Genomic DNA, 15,236 nt, shown 5'->3' with positions numbered 1-15,236 from the left:
GGTACAACTCAGCTGCAGAAGGCTGTTCTTTACAAATATGATTATGCTAAAACCAAATAAGCTTGCTATATGAACCCAATTAAGCCATTATATGAAAATTTTAATATGGTAAATACCAGTGTAACCCAAACAAAAGCTGAGAGCAAAAAAGGTTTATGAAATACTAATCTAGATGATCCTTCATTTTATCTTTCCCCCGTCCTGGCACAGACAGTTCCTATAATTAATAGCATATGACTGTTATACTGTATTTTGAGTACAACAAAGAAAGGCTAAGGAGATAGCACTGTTTATTTTATGGGACTTGGGACAAAACAATGGGTTTATGTTTAAATAATTGGGGAACAAGTGCAGAAGATATAAGAAAATGTAGTTGGCCATGGAATGCTCACGCTCTCTCTTTCTCACACACAGACTCACAGACGTTTCTATTCACATATTCCAATTGCTTCATATACCAACTGCAAAGAGTACCTTTGTTGTTTGGAGGGAAAAAAGACACTGATTTGCACACCATTTCCGGCCATATTTTCTCTCTATCCATAAACTCAGTTCAAAGTTCAGCTTCTGAACCAGATGCAGAGTCTGAATAATCTGCAACCAGAGAAGCAGCAAAACTAGAGGGAGGACTCCTCCCCTCAGGCTTTTGGGAGCCGCCTGAAGGTCCGGAAGAGTCAAATAACATTTCATTTGTTCCACTGTCCTGCCTGTTGACTTGTGCTGGGGCATCAAAGGTCTCTCCTTCACTGGATGTTTGCTTGGTATCCCTAGATTTCCGACACACGACACCCAGGCTGTTCAGAGGTACAAGGGACTTGCTAGATGGAGATTTTCCAACAAATGCCAACTTTTTCAGGGTGTCATTGGTTTTGGTACTTGAGAACCATGGGCGATCCACAATCTCATTGCGTTTTTGTTTCTGCTTGTCTTCGTAGGCTGAAAAGGAAGAAGTAAGCATGCCACAATGACAGAAATAGGACTAACAGAGGTCTAGTTATGAAACTGAGCTCACTCTATTTGTATATTTCTGCATTTGGGATATAGGGTGAGCAGTTTTCCACCTCTATAGGGAAAAATCCTAACAATAATCACTGCATGGAGGAAGATGACAGATTTTCAGCAATTATTAAAAATTACACTCACAACTGCAAAGGTGTAGAGTCAATTTACCAGCAAAATATACAGTATTCTTAAAATCAGTATTTATTAATATAAATACTTATACAATAAAGGAGACAAAGAAGCACTGTTTGGGAAGTGGGGGCAGCAATCCAAACCCACTTCTTAAAAGCAACTCCTTCTACAGTGCAGCCAACAAAATGTGACTGTCAGGATTTCAGCAGTTGCCCTAATTAAATCATGAGCCTCAAGCCAAGCTTCAAAAACTTCAAAGGATTTATTAGGAGTGAACATGTCGGCATGACCTGTATGAAGCTGATTCTGAGACACGTAATTTACTATCACCTATGACCCTGTTCCCCCCTCTGGGTGTGTCTTAATTCATATTCTCCAATGAAACACGTTCATAGTTGAGAGTCATCAATCACGTTCTCCATTTGGGGATTTTCGTGGGCAGAAACTCCGGTAGCTTAGTTGCAATCTTTGCAAGGTAAGAATGGAATGCACTTTTGGTTTTAAACTGCTGCACTGCTCCTTCAAATTCCACCCCCACCCCTTTCATAGCAACTCTAAAACAGTCATAGGAATGTTTTATGAGTTGACAGTGACACTTCGTCAAGGACACATTCTTGAATGAGAAAGTCGCATCTCTAAGCCCCACATCCTTCCCCCTGCAAAGATCCCTTTACTTACAGTCAAGACTCTGGTATTTGAGGAGTGCTGCCAGATGCCGATCTTCTTCAGCTTCCTGCACAAGTGGGATGCTTAAATTTGCTCTTGCCTGCAAAGAAAGGTCTTTTTTCTCTTCTTCTTGCAGAACTTTCTTCTCTTCCTGTTAGAAGGGAAAGAGGACAGAAGCAGCACGACGCATGAGGCACACCCACTACTACCATGAAGCCGAACAGACCAAAAAAAAAGCATAGGCCTAAGAGAAAACAGGTTTGAAAAATACAATACAGGAGAAAAGTGACACCTTTTTTAAATACTACCTCCAAAGAGCTCAGTTATCCCAAAGAAGCTTAAGAAAATTAAAGTAAGAACAAGTCCACAATTTTAATCCAAGATTTTTCTTTTCAGTCTTTTGCTTTGTTATCTGTAGTTACTACATTATGACTTACTATATAAAAATTGACTGTTATATAAGTGGCTTATGTAACAGAACAATATAATAGTATAACATAAAATCCTGCTATCCTGAATTTGAAAATACTTCTATTACAAATGAAGAAAAAGTGCTCTTACAGTCCATATAAGATAAAAATGTGGAGGTTTCTTTTAAAGCTTTTGAAAGGAGAAACGGGATAGAGATAAGATGGAAGAACGATGAACACAGAAACAATTCTTTTTTAAAAAAATGAGATGTACAATCATAATAGGAAACGACAATGTTGAAAAGCTTATCAGTTTTTTTGAAAAAGAAAAATGTATTATGACTTGAAATGCAATTGCAGTTCTATTCTGTTTTCATTTGCTGACCTTTAAAAACATCATTCTAGGAATATTCAAAGGAATCCTTCTCCCTTCCACTACTATAATTTCTCATTATTTACCCTGAATTTCCGCCGAAGGCGGCTGTTGAGCGCGAAATCATCCTTCCAGGCACTTTGAGCCTCCTGAATATTCTGGAGGGTAGGGAGAGCTCGCTGAAGCTTGCTCTGATCCTGTGTGCCGTGCTCCAATCGATACATAGCATCTGTCTCCAGCTTCTGCTTCTCCTCATGGGCTAGGAATCAGACACACATATCAAGCCAAGCCTAGTTAAAAGAATGCTCAAGGATGCTACTGGTCCCAAAACTCACCTGTGGCCACTACTTGTTCGCTAGCTGCAGCATCCCAGCGCTCTTCCTTACGCCGGGCACCAGTGACAATGACATAGTCACAACTGGCAGGATCGGTCTGCATTTCAATGTAGTTGGGGCAAAGGTGGCACTTCATACGGAACCTATAAAGCCAAATGCAACGCAGCAAGAAGGGGAATGAGTACACCAGGTCTGAGGCTATGCATGCCAGAAACCCTAAAAGCCACCCTCCTGCCTTCACGCCAAATATCTTTCTTTTTTCATGCAAGCTCAATGACCCAAAGAGATCTGTTTTTGTTCTGGATTACTGACCACTCAATGTAAAAGAATTCAGCAGCCAGAACTCAACTTTTAAAGAAATTGTGGATTTAGGAATGGCCTCAAAGAATACTTCAGCAGTTCCTTGTGACATTTTGGTTACTAGATGGATACTGAGCAAGCTTTGGCTCTGGAATGGAGCTTTGTGCTTCTTATATGTTTAATAGATGTGGATTGATATATCACAAAGCAAACCATGCAGAAGTTGCATAAATTAGCTAGGTCATAAGAATTTGCCCTTTCTTGTATTATTGAGAAATTTAGGTGAAAAATGCTAGCACAGAATAATATAGCCTGACCAAGTCTTTTCCATCTGCTGGACTGATCCTTTCCAACTGCCCACTAGGGCACTGTCCAACAAACAGTCAATGACAACAGTCTCTTCCATCTTCAGAGCACCCACCTGAAAATAGGAGTGGTGTAATAATTACCGACCTTCTTCTTCTCCGCATTATAGCGAACACCTGCAGAAACAAGGTGAAGAAAGGACATCTCACCTTTGTATAAGGTGTTTTATAGGGCACAAACTCTCCTTAGAAACCTGCAGTTACTAACAAATCGTTGAATGTGTTTTAAACCATCATATCCATTCTTTAAAGCAATTCCATCATAACATGCCTTTAGGACCTCTGCCTTATATCTCGAAACAAGTCCAATTTCCTTAAATTTGGAAACGTGGTCAAGAGGAGATAGAAAAAATAAGCTTGGCCAGAATAAGTTTCAGGGAGGCCAAGTCCACAACCCAGAACTGAGTTCAGATCTCTAAGCCCTTGAATTCTATTCCTCCCGTTTTAACATTTTACATTTAGTATCATGATTATTACTGATTTCTTATTACATAAACTGGAATGCTATCTAATTCACTCTAAATTACTAGTCAAATTTAGGGGCTTGTGGGGTTTCTTTCTGAAGTAATAATTGAAAAGGGATATTTACTTTTGAATAATATCAATCAAATCTATAAGCTGAAATGCTGATAAAAAGAGGGGCTTTAGTGATTATAAAGTGTTCTTATCCATTTTGGCAAACAGGCTAAAAATGTTTTTAGAAAGTTTATCCATGAAGATCAATGTGTATTTTACCTAAAATGCAGTAAAAAGATAATGTGAGAACTGTGTTATATATACAATATATATACAATAGAACGACGAAAAACAATGTCGCTTTACATTAACTAAATAGTGGTCACACTGTAATAGATTTTTCTCCTGCATGTAACTCCCAATCACTACCTATATGCTGTACTGTTTGAGGGATACATCCACACTTACCCATTCCAATGTGATTCTGGCAGCCATCACACCAAATGTTATAGGGCATCTCAAATCTGGGAAAGAAGTGACATGTTTATGCATGCTTCAGAAACATTCAGAATTTTACTTAGTGGGAAAACAAGCCCTATCAGAATAGAAAGGGCACCACTTCCAATGTTTCCTTGCTATGACTAGGATGTAGTCAACATTTCTTGCCTCCAGAACCCAAGAGTTCCTGCTCGAAGTACAGATGTGGCTTGGTGGCCTTACCTGATGATGAGGATGCCCTGGGAGAGTTTACGAGCTCTTTCCCGCAGTGGATGGCTATTGCGATATTTGTTAAGGGAGCCATGCTGCAAGAGAGATAGATAAAAGTCAGTTAAGCTTCTTGTACATAGATGGTACATTCATGAATTTTTCCACCTATATCTGGTAACAATTAAGAAGCCGTAGTATAAGAACAAAAAGAAACAAAAACTTTTTTTTTTTTGCTTAATTTCCAACTGAAAATCAACTGCATGCCTGGATTACTGTTCCTAAATTTTCCAAAGTTTTTTTTTTTCTGGTTTGTACTCAAATACTTGAATTGGCTGCCAATTTGGGAAATCTGCATAATCTGATAATTCCACTTTATCTCCCTACTCACTGATGGCTTGGCTACAAAATTTGAGGTCATCTCAGAGAACTCTTTGGAAATACAGTATCTCTATTGCTTTGAAATTTTTTATGCAAAGAAGAATCATAATGTTTTAAACAAATAAATAACGCTCCCTTCCTAATTTCTTAGCAGGAACTTCTGAGATAATTCCAAAAGGTCTTTATGGCTCTACACATTCCTTTACCCCTTCACCCCTTCCTTCCTGCAGAGCCTGCAGACCAATCAAAAGATTTGGCCAAAGGTTCTGACAGATCTGTACAATACACATTTGTAAATTTTCCTTCAGACTTTGTTAGTATATGAAACAAGAGGAAAAAAACATTGTTTTTTCTGACTAACAAGAAGAGACTAGTGTTGCAATTCCAGATATTTCTGAAGGCTATTGAAGACTTGAACTATTTCAGCCAAACATTTGGTCAGAAAATGATGCTGAGACTTCTTTGATCTCCTATGTCAAGAACCTAATGGGGAGAATCCAGCCCTCCTTGTTCCCGTGGACTTCTCAGCTTTTGATAAAATTGATTATGGCACCTTTTTGGACTACTGGCAAGACTGGACTTTTGTGGCTCTTTTCTGCAATACATTTGGGTCTTCTTGTCCAGTTCAGTGCAGTAGATAGTATACAGAGAATTAATGTTTGACACCAGAAGGATACTAAAATAGCCTAGACTTCTAGAGATGGAACTGGTGCCATGAATTTGAGGTAACAGCACATAGCTCTTGCTATCTTTTTGACCTTTTTGCTGGTCAGGAATTTGGGATACAAATTTTAATTCTACGAAAAGTAAAATAAAAATTTAAAAAGTAAAATATAATTGAAGTAACAACAACCAGAGCAAAAAAAAAAATCTTCTAAGTGCCTAATTTATGTTCTTTCTGCAGATAATTCTTTGCCCCAGATTCCCACATATTAGTATTAATTTAGGAAAAAAGGCACTGCTATGAGAAGGGACATGCTTAGGACCATTAATCAAATCAGATATCCTGAAATTAAAATCTCTTTAGTTACTTGCACTTCGGCTGATTAAGGGACAGATCAGAAGCTGAAACAGAAACAGATCAGTTGTTGCTGGCAAGCAGACATCATACTCTTCCTACCTTGTTGATTGTGTAAAAGTAAATAAGGGAACTATTTCCTATAATAAATAGTACTTGTTCTTCCAAAGAAAAATACAATAGCCTCTGAATCATCTTACGCACAACTAAAACAAAAGCCAAAATACCCTGAAATTCCTTTTCCACTTCAATTATTTCAATTGTATTTCAATTCATACAACTATACATAAAAGCAGAATCCAGAAAGTTTAACGCTTACATTTAATTCTATTTTATCTTATTGAAGTCTTCTGACACCAAATACTGACCCTGTATTTTAACTAGTAAATTTATCCTGTGAAAGCCCTATTTGTTTAAATTCCTTGTTATGACCCAATATTCCAACTATCTCCCCTTCCCCCAAATCTTGAGTTACTCCGACATTCCAGATGGACCTCTTACCTTGGCTGGATCAAAATCAGGTGGGTAATACTTGTTGACTCCTTTCCTTTCCCCCTGTGAGAAACCAAAGAAACCAAACCATGTTGTTTGATAGCAAACTGAGTAATTTGAAGGGCACAAACATTCTCCAGAATTGAGGTAGATTAATTTATACAAATGGTACCACCACAGATTCAGTCCGCAAACTACCACCAAATAGGAAGCAGCTCTTTAATAAGAAGTATTTCTCATTATTTAATTTATATTCATCACAATCTTTGACAAAAGAAGCCAGCCTTCTAGGGACTCATGCAAATTAAGGACTAGCTCATGTTTGGCAGTACAGAGCACCATGACAGCTACCAATTGTAGCAAAGTCAAATTTCCACAGAGGTCCTGATTGTGAAATAAGATTTCCATGTGGGATTGGATAAATGCTATTAAGTGTAAACTGTAACTATATATATTGCAAAAGGAGTTGCATCTATCCTCATGAGGTTCAAGAATGACGGAAGAGAAATTGCAGTTGTGGATTTGATACAAAATCCTACATTCACTTACCATGGTGATAGTGATTTAGTCAGGCAAGAGTGAAGGTCTAGAAGAAAAACCAGAGAATGTTATTTCTAGGATTCCCTTGAAATGAAAACACATCACTTTTGGGAGCACACAAGCCAAAGCCATTTAGACTCAGCAAAACAACCTGCTTTTGATGCCATAATTCCAATATGGAACATGCAATGAATACACAATACCATGCCTCTGAGCATTGTGAAACATCCTTTAGTTATTGCTTAGCAACAGTCTAAATATGCAACAATGAAGTTTAAAAAAATTCTGGTAGAGGTATCATAAAAAATTAACAGTAAATCTGAATTCATCTCATTTACAGCATCTCATTTTTATTTTGTTTTTATTTATTAAATTTATTTGCCACCCATCTCACAAAGATTGTTACCAAGATGCCTCTAAAATACCGAAAGCAGGGAATGAAGTTGACTCTTCTCCCTTGTTGGCTTCCAATATTTAAATGTACACTGTTTCTGAATACAGCACTTTCCATTAAACTATCAATTGAGCAATCATTATAGGTTTTTTAAAAAAACCTCAAATCTCCAAGAATAATTTTCCATGACCCTGAACAGAACTACCTTTCAAAGCTTACATCTTTTACGAAGCCTCATCCTACATCAAAATTAAGCATATGAGTTCAATGTATGTTTCCAACACCAATATATAAAGCTCCTAGCATATTGGACATCAATCCCATTATTCTCAATTGTTATGCAAGTAATAGAAGTTAATGTCCAACATAACTTGGAAGCACCAGGCTGTGAAGTTTGTTCCAACTCCTTCACAATTTCCAAAATGCAGTCACCCATTATAGATTTACATATTAGCATAATACTTGGATTTTATTAGGAAAGGGTTTATAAACAATTTCACAATCAGCAAGTTTAGCTGGTGGCTCAAATGCAGCCTCCACCTTTATAATCGACAGGTTGAAACACATTGTGTTGTTGTGAATCCTACAGCATATCCATCACCACTTACTTCAGGCACTTCAGAAAGGTGAGAATACAACTTCCAACATCTCCAGTTGGCTGGTTAATCAAGGTACTGTAATGCAAAGACGAAGGACATCAGTTTGGGAAAAGTTCCTATCTACAGTACGCATCCACGATGCGGTCCCCACAAGTAAGGCACTCCCCCCCACCTTTTCCACAGTCATCAGAAGGATAGAGAATGAGCAACACCATACCCTTCTTGTGCCCCCAAATGTGGGCACTCAGCAATAAGGTGCCTACTGTCCAGGGGAGGAACCTCATTCTGTCCGTCCCGAAAAAAAGGGGCGATGGGGGGGCGTGTTAAGGCCTGGTCAAGAATGGAGGGGAACCTGTCTGGTTTCTAGCCGAATATGCCCCCACCGGGATAAGGAGGGCAATCCTAAAGGGAAATGGAGGGGGGGCGCACCGCTCCACTAACCTCCCTGTCCCTTCGCTTGCTCTTTTTGACTCCGCCTCTTTCGCAATTACATCATCAAACCGCGCCAGAACAGCTTGACTCCCGAGCTAGCTGCAAGCGCCGGATCCCGTTTCTGCGTGGCTTCTCCTCGCGAGAGTACCCGTAGGTCGCTTCTGCCGGCAAAGCGGGCAGGCGCTTGGTCCGAGAGGAGGTAGTTCTTTGAATCCTTTGGGCAATTAAAAGGCAGCGGCAGGTTCGAAGAGCCTGCCTGGGATTATGGGACTTGTAGTCAAATAGTGGGGAGGAGGAGTTGGGGAAGGCGTATCTGTACCATAGAATAGGGGTCTCCAATCTTGGCAATTTTAAGCTTGGCGGGCTTCAGCTCCCAGAATTTCCCAGCCAGCTTTGTTGGCTAGGGAATTTTGGGAGTTGAAGCCCGCCAGGCTTAAAGTTGCCAAGATTGGAGACCCCTGCGAGCAATTCGGAACGTCGCTGTCCTCGAATCCGAACCGTTCTTCTAGTTGAGGAACATTTATTATACAGATATCTATGTAGTTTAATATCCAATTATGTTGACAGCTATCCTCCAGCGTGCATTTTGTTAGGAAATAAACCCCTATTGAGGGGGGGGGGGGTGTTAGTGCTTTGGTGTCCTGGTGACCGCCTGGACTAACAGAAAATTAGTTTTCTCGCCAAGAGTTCAGAAGAGGCTTTCCATTGCCTTCTTCCCAGGGCTGAAAGAAAGTTAACTTAACTGGCCTTGTGCCAGAACTCGTAGTCTCCCATCTGTCTGGTCTGGTAACTTAACCACACCAAATTGGCTCTCCAGTTGAGTGGGGGGGGGGGACTTTATTCCAACTCAGATTGTATAAATTCCTAGGTGTGCATCAGGCAACTGAGTTTAGCATTAAAAAAGGTGTAAAATTTATTGAACATAACATTTTTAAAAACTGTCCAGATAAAAGTTACAGACATCTAGCTTAATTTTGTTTCCAGGAATTCTTTAGGTAACTGATATTTGATCGTTTTTATTCATACAGAACTGAATAGTTTACAAATGATGCACATAAATTTCTTTTCTTTTGTACAAATAGTATTTTTAAAACTGATTTTGGGAGAGCAAATATTGCTCATTGCTTATCAGTTACGATTCCCAATAGCATTTGTGAAAAACCATTTCAATAATATTTTTCAAACAACCTATTGGTTTTTAGATATGCTAGCTAATAGGCCAATCCCCGTTCAATTAAAGTTTAGCAGATCTCTTTGCCAGTTGAGGTGTACATTTTACAATGACTCCCTTATAGATTTTGTCCAGTGTCTTAGTGCGACTAAGTTGTGCTGTCAGTTAACAAGCCAGAAAAAGCCTACAGAGCAAGGTTTCAGAAATGCTTTTCAGCCCCATTGCTACTAATGGCTGCAAGAGGAGAGTATTATATTATGTAGAAGGAAAAAACATGTTGCCTCTGTGTGTATATGTGAGGGCCCAATTGGGGCAGGTGCACATATATGGGTATGTGAGAGTATCTAATCAAGGTGGATACATGTTTGTTTTCATGTGGCATTTGTGTATGTGTACGTGTGCACCTGGAAGCACAAGGCAAATGGCACTTGGTTCACTCTGGGTCAAGTGATCAGGAGAGAAGTGAAAGGGGGCTTAGAATGGAGGAACCGGCATCATTTTGAATCTCTGTTCAGTTGTCCTTCCCATGAGTGTTTGCAGGGAGAGGGGGCATTTTTTCCCCTGCACTCCAAGCTGGATCAGGCCTATTTCTGACCCTGATCAGCCAATAGTAATTTATTCAACAATAGGTGATCACATATTAACCTAATGCAACAAATGCAGGCATAGTCATGCAGTTTTCTATCTGTATTCTGAAAACAGACAGGAAATTAGAATAACAGATGGTACAGCAGATGTAAAAAGTGCCTCTATTTGAATTTTTTCATGTTTTATTACTCCCACAATTTAAAGGGGCACTGCAGTTATTTCAACAGTTTAAAAATTATCATTCCATTATTTCTTCGTTTTTTTAATTCAAATCCAAGGACAGTAAAAATCACTTGTGGCACTTTTAATTTTCCCTGTCTGAAGATATATTTGAATAATACGGTATAACCTCTTTTTAAAAAAATGCTTTAGGAAGTTATGGGATTTTGAAGATGGAAATTTTAAAAACCACAAGATCAATATATATGGATATATAATTTGACTTTAATTTACATGTCTCAAACAGGGTGGAAAACAAAAGCTTTCCTATCCTGATAAGGCAACTGTGAACTATGATAAATCTCAAGAGAGTCAAAGATTACACAGGTTGTAGAAGCAGTAGTTTATCTCCTCTCCCTTTTTCCTCCCAACCCTCTCCCTCCATCCCACTAAACCCTATAGAGTCCATCTTCACCATTTCTTCTTGTGCTCATCCATGGAAACTCCCCCAGGTCCTAATGCCACAACAAGCAGCAGGCCACCTATGACAGACATGGTCTGGAAAAAGTCATACTTGAGGAAATCATGAAGGGGGCTGTAGCTGGAGATGTTCCAGAAGGCATTCTGAATCAGGTTGATGATGAAAAGCCAGATGACCAGAGTAAGAGCAGCAAGCTTGGTCTTGAAGCCAATCGCTACCAAAATAATAAGAGCCATGCCAAAAATATCTTGGAAAATCTGGGAAAGAAAGGACAAATGCAGTATATTAGCTCCTTAAAGCTTCTTGCTTAATGGCAATTTTTTTTCCAGATCCAAAATATACTAAAGATACAATTTCAGGATTTCAATTTGCCTGAAATGCACTAAAACAAGATAAAAATAAAAATATAAAATAAATTCTATCACTCCTTATTGTTTCATATTATACAAATACACACACATATATATTTCACATGATTTACTATAGTTTTGCTGTAAATGTTAAGAATGGCAAAGTGTAATGCAGTGGTTCTAAAGTGGTTCCCAAACTTTTTCAGTCCACCGCCCCCTTGGTGGTATGCTACAAACTCATCCTTGGTGCCCCCCACCCAGGGGTGGGCTTCAAATTTCTGTGGGTGTGGCCTAATTTGAGGGGATGGCTTGCTGGTCACGTGACTGGATGGGCATTGCTTGCTGGACACGTGACCAGGTGGGCGTGGCTTGCTGGTCACATGATTGGCTGGCGTGGCTTGCTGGCTGGGCGTGGCTTGGTCACATTACCGGGTAGATGTTGTTTGATGGTCATGTGACTGGGTGGGCATGGCCAGGTGACTGGCAAACCAAATACAAGTGGTCCTCACTTAATGGCCGGTTGCTTAGCAAGTGTTCTAATTTATGACTGGCCTCCCCAGAGCTACTTGACCTGTTTTTGGAGTTTTGACAGCCATGCACACATATACACACACACACTCCCTTCTAACCCTGCTGGAGCAGGTCATTAGACTAGAATTGGCAAAGCATCTCTGATTAGATTCTAGTAGCAAATAAAATCTAATCAGAGATGCTTTGCTGATTCTTGTTTATTTGTATTTCTTTATTTTATGTTGCTGAATTGCACTGACATGTATGTCCCTTCTTGTGCACAGCCCAGAAGCTTTTGTGATTCTTTGCAGCAAAAATTACCGACCTCTGGCTTTGCTCTACTTTTCAAAGGCGCTGCCACTGCTGCGTTCTAGGTGCCGGCCCCGCAGGTCCACCCCATTGAGCCCACTGCACCAGAGGGACCTGCCCAAGTAAGTCCGAGTGGAGCCATGCACCAAGTCAATGGGGTGAGCCTGAGAGAGGGAGAGAGAGAGAGAGAGAAAAGGAAGAAAAGAAAGAGAAAAGGGAAAGAAAGAAAAAGGGACAAAGAAAGAGGGGGATGGAAGGAAGGGGCAGAAAGAAAAAGAAATGAAGGAGAGAGGGAGGAGAAAGATAATGAGATATCTATTCTAGTCCAATCACCTGTGTGAGTGTGTGTGTGTGTGTGTTCTTCTTGTAATTTACCAGTACATTTTGGTTTTGCCTTCTTCAGAATTGGCACTGTAATATATTGGGGAAAAGTAATTTTTTAGGTTGGAGATCTTGTCCAATGGATCCTGTTTAAAGCCTCAACAAAATGTGAGAGCTTCCGGATAGTCTTGACCATGTTTTGTCCACAAAACCTTTAATAGAAGCCAAAGATGTTAAAATGTGCTGGCAAAGATGTTTCAATGTGGAAAAGGGCCTCAGTCTAAACTAGGCCTCATTTCAATCTGATGCATCAGCGCTCTCCCTCTCTCTCTCTCCCCCCTTCCCCTCTCCCTCTCTCCCTGACTGAATTTGCCTGCGGGGCCGGCGCCTCAAGCATGGATGGATGGATGGATAGAAATACAGAGAGAGACAGACAGATAGGTAGGTAGGTAGATAGATAGATATATTGATAGGTAGGTAGGTAGGCAGGCAGGCCTTTTGGATGAATGTATGGATAGGTAGGTAGGTAGGCAGGCAGGCAGGAAGACAGGCAGGCAGACCTTTTGGATGGATGGATGGATGGATGGATGGATGGATGGATAGGTAGGTAGGTCGATAGATAGGTAGACAGACAGACAGACAGGTAGGAAGAAAGAGGAAGGGGACCTTTGACCACATGCCCAATATCCAGGATCCCACTCAGCCAAGCCCACCCCTCTTTGTAGCTGCCGTGCCTGACATCAAGTTCACAGGCTGCCCCTCCCACCAGGGATTAGCCTCCCAAGCTGTCCCCCGGGACACTCACGTCGTAGAGGGCAGTGCTGTTCCCTCCTTCCTGGAGCCGGTACAGGGCAGGGTTGAGGAAGCCCAGGCAGGAAGCGGCGGCATGTTGGGAAAGTAGAGCAATGTGCCGCCGCCGCGTTCGAGGCACCGCCCCCACAGACACGTCGGGAATACTTTCCCAACATGCCGCCGCTGCCTGCCGCCCACTTTGGGAACCACTGTTCTAAACCATTTTGAAATTTAGATCCTTTAAAATATATTTTACAGCCATAAATATTAATATCTCACTATTTTTATGAAATTCTGAAATTGCGTACCAGCAGCAAAGTGTGACAATGACTCTGGAGAACAAATAGCTCTTGGAAAGAAATAAGGAAATACTAACGATGTTTTAGCGAGAGAAATGATGTTTTAGCAAAATCAGGCATGATATTCCGCTCTGAAAAAAAAATCGGGGCTGGCCAAGAGACCCCCCGCCGCGCGCCCGGGGAGCACCCGCTGCTTTCCCTCGCCAGGGCCGGGCGGCGGCGTGTTGCACGGAGGCTGGTCTGTGGCTGGCCCAGCTCCCTTTTCCTGCCGCTCAGCGGCCTCCGCCGCACCGCCCGGGCTCCGCTCAGGTATCCGGCTGGGGCTGTCAGGAGTTGCTACCGCCGGCGCAGCTCACGCGGCTCCAGTCCCGCGTTGCCTCGGGAAGGAAAGGCAAAACCAGGAGCCGCTGCTGCCATTGCAAAGCGCCGCCGCGGCTCTTCCTTTTGCCTTTCCCTTCCTGAGGCAATGTGGGACTGGAGCCACGTGGAGCCGCGCCAGCAACTCCTGACTCGAGGCCTCCGAGGGGAGGGGAAGGAGGAGGAGAAGGGGGGGAAAGGGGGGTGATTCCCAAAAAAATCGGAATTCCGATTTTAATCGAAAGAATATCATGCCTGCAAAATTCACATGAAGTTCTGAAGCAGCGGTCCCCAACCTTTCTGTAAGCTGTGGTGGCACAGTGGTTAGAATGCAGTATTGCAGGCTAATTCTGCCAGGAGTTCAACCCTGACTAGCTCAAGTTGACTCAGCCTTCCATCCTTCCAAGTTGGGTAAAATAAGGACCCAGATTGTTGGGGGCAATATGCTGATTCTGTAAACTGCTTAGAAAAGACTGTAAAGCACTATAAAAGTCTATGCAGTGGTGGTTCAGCCTAAGGGTAGTAAAAAAAAAGGCTCCTATCAGCTGAGAGGAGAAGGGAATAAAGCCTAGACAATCAGCTGAGAGGATAAAAGATCGAAAAGTGCATGGGAGGGTGGGAGGGTTGCTCCTAGCTTTTCGTTTCTTCATCCTCTCTCAGCATGTGCACGTGCAATCACCCACCAAACTGGTAGTGACTAAGGTAGGATCCCACTACTGGTGCTGTGGCTGTTGCTTTCCAGCTTGGCGGATTGAGGGAGGGGAGAGGGGATGGTTCTGTGTGAGCAGCTCATGCAAATGCATGTGCCTGCTTCTCATAAGTGGAGCTGCACATGCGCGCTCGCTCATTGCTTGCACAGCTCACTTACAAACGGGCCACGACCCAGTCATGGGCCGCAGCCCAGGGGGTTGGAGACACCTGTTGTAGAAGAGTCTTCCTGTCTTTCATCACTACTGTAATTGGAACAGCCTGGACTTATAAACAAACCAGTCAGTGGTTGCAATTCACTGGCTGGGAAGACTTGTTTAAAACTGAAATACCCAATTAATTATCTGATTTAAATTTCAGACATGATATTCTTCCGATTAAAATCGGAATTCCGATTGTTTGGGGAATCGCCCCCCCCACCCTTCCCCACCCTTTCTCCTCCTTCCCCTCCCCTTGGAGGCCCGAGTCAGGAGTTGCTAACACCGGCGTGGCTCCGTGCGGCTCCAGTCCCGCGTTGCCTCGGGAAGGGAAAGGCAAAAAGGAAGAGCCGCGGTGGTGCTTTGCAACGGCAGCAGCGGCACCGGAGGCTCA

The 15,236-nt window shown here is 41.8% G+C and overlaps 2 protein-coding genes across 2 annotated transcripts in view; both read right to left on the bottom strand.

The window, feature by feature from the left end:
* Nucleotides 1-276: 276 nt before the first annotated feature.
* Nucleotides 277-8,652, bottom strand: YJU2B (YJU2 splicing factor homolog B). The gene is made up of 10 exons (XM_087956962.1): nucleotides 8,178-8,652; nucleotides 7,185-7,221; nucleotides 6,645-6,698; nucleotides 4,760-4,842; nucleotides 4,508-4,563; nucleotides 3,640-3,700; nucleotides 2,919-3,061; nucleotides 2,670-2,842; nucleotides 1,813-1,951; nucleotides 277-936 (listed from the first exon to the last, which is right to left on the bottom strand). The coding sequence occupies exons 2-10, from the start codon at nucleotides 7,185-7,187 to the stop codon at nucleotides 554-556; spliced, it is 1,095 nt and encodes a 364-aa protein (XP_087813088.1). The 5' UTR covers nucleotides 7,188-7,221; nucleotides 8,178-8,652; the 3' UTR covers nucleotides 277-553.
* Nucleotides 8,653-10,783: 2,131 nt separating this feature from the next.
* The window catches only part of LOC113421536 (surfeit locus protein 4-like), a 30,180-nt gene continuing 25,727 nt past the window's right edge, over nucleotides 10,784-15,236 (bottom strand). The window contains exon 6 of the mRNA XM_026681950.2: nucleotides 10,784-11,256. Within this exon, the coding sequence (XP_026537735.1) occupies nucleotides 10,990-11,256 (267 nt within the window). The 3' untranslated portion in view covers nucleotides 10,784-10,989. The remainder of the gene's footprint in view (nucleotides 11,257-15,236) is intronic.

This window comes from Notechis scutatus, chromosome 2 (assembly GCF_049901735.1).
Source record: "Notechis scutatus isolate UNSWTSFEM ecotype Mainland chromosome 2, rNotScu1.2, whole genome shotgun sequence".
Classification (NCBI taxonomy): domain Eukaryota; kingdom Metazoa; phylum Chordata; class Lepidosauria; order Squamata; family Elapidae; genus Notechis; species Notechis scutatus.
Note: the sequence above shows the minus strand (reverse complement) of the source record. Positions and strands in the feature narration are given on the sequence as shown.

What these genes read in the sequence shown, in the direction of transcription:
- YJU2B (XM_087956962.1), bottom strand. An exon ending in CTGATTTTGATCCAGCCAAG is followed by an intron (nt 4,843 to 6,644) that starts GTAAGAGGTCCA and finishes TCTCTCTTGCAG; the next exon opens with CATGGCTCCCTTAACAAATA. An exon ending in CAAATACCAGAGTCTTGACT is followed by an intron (nt 937 to 1,812) that starts GTAAGTAAAGGG and finishes CTTCCTTTTCAG; the next exon opens with CCTACGAAGACAAGCAGAAA.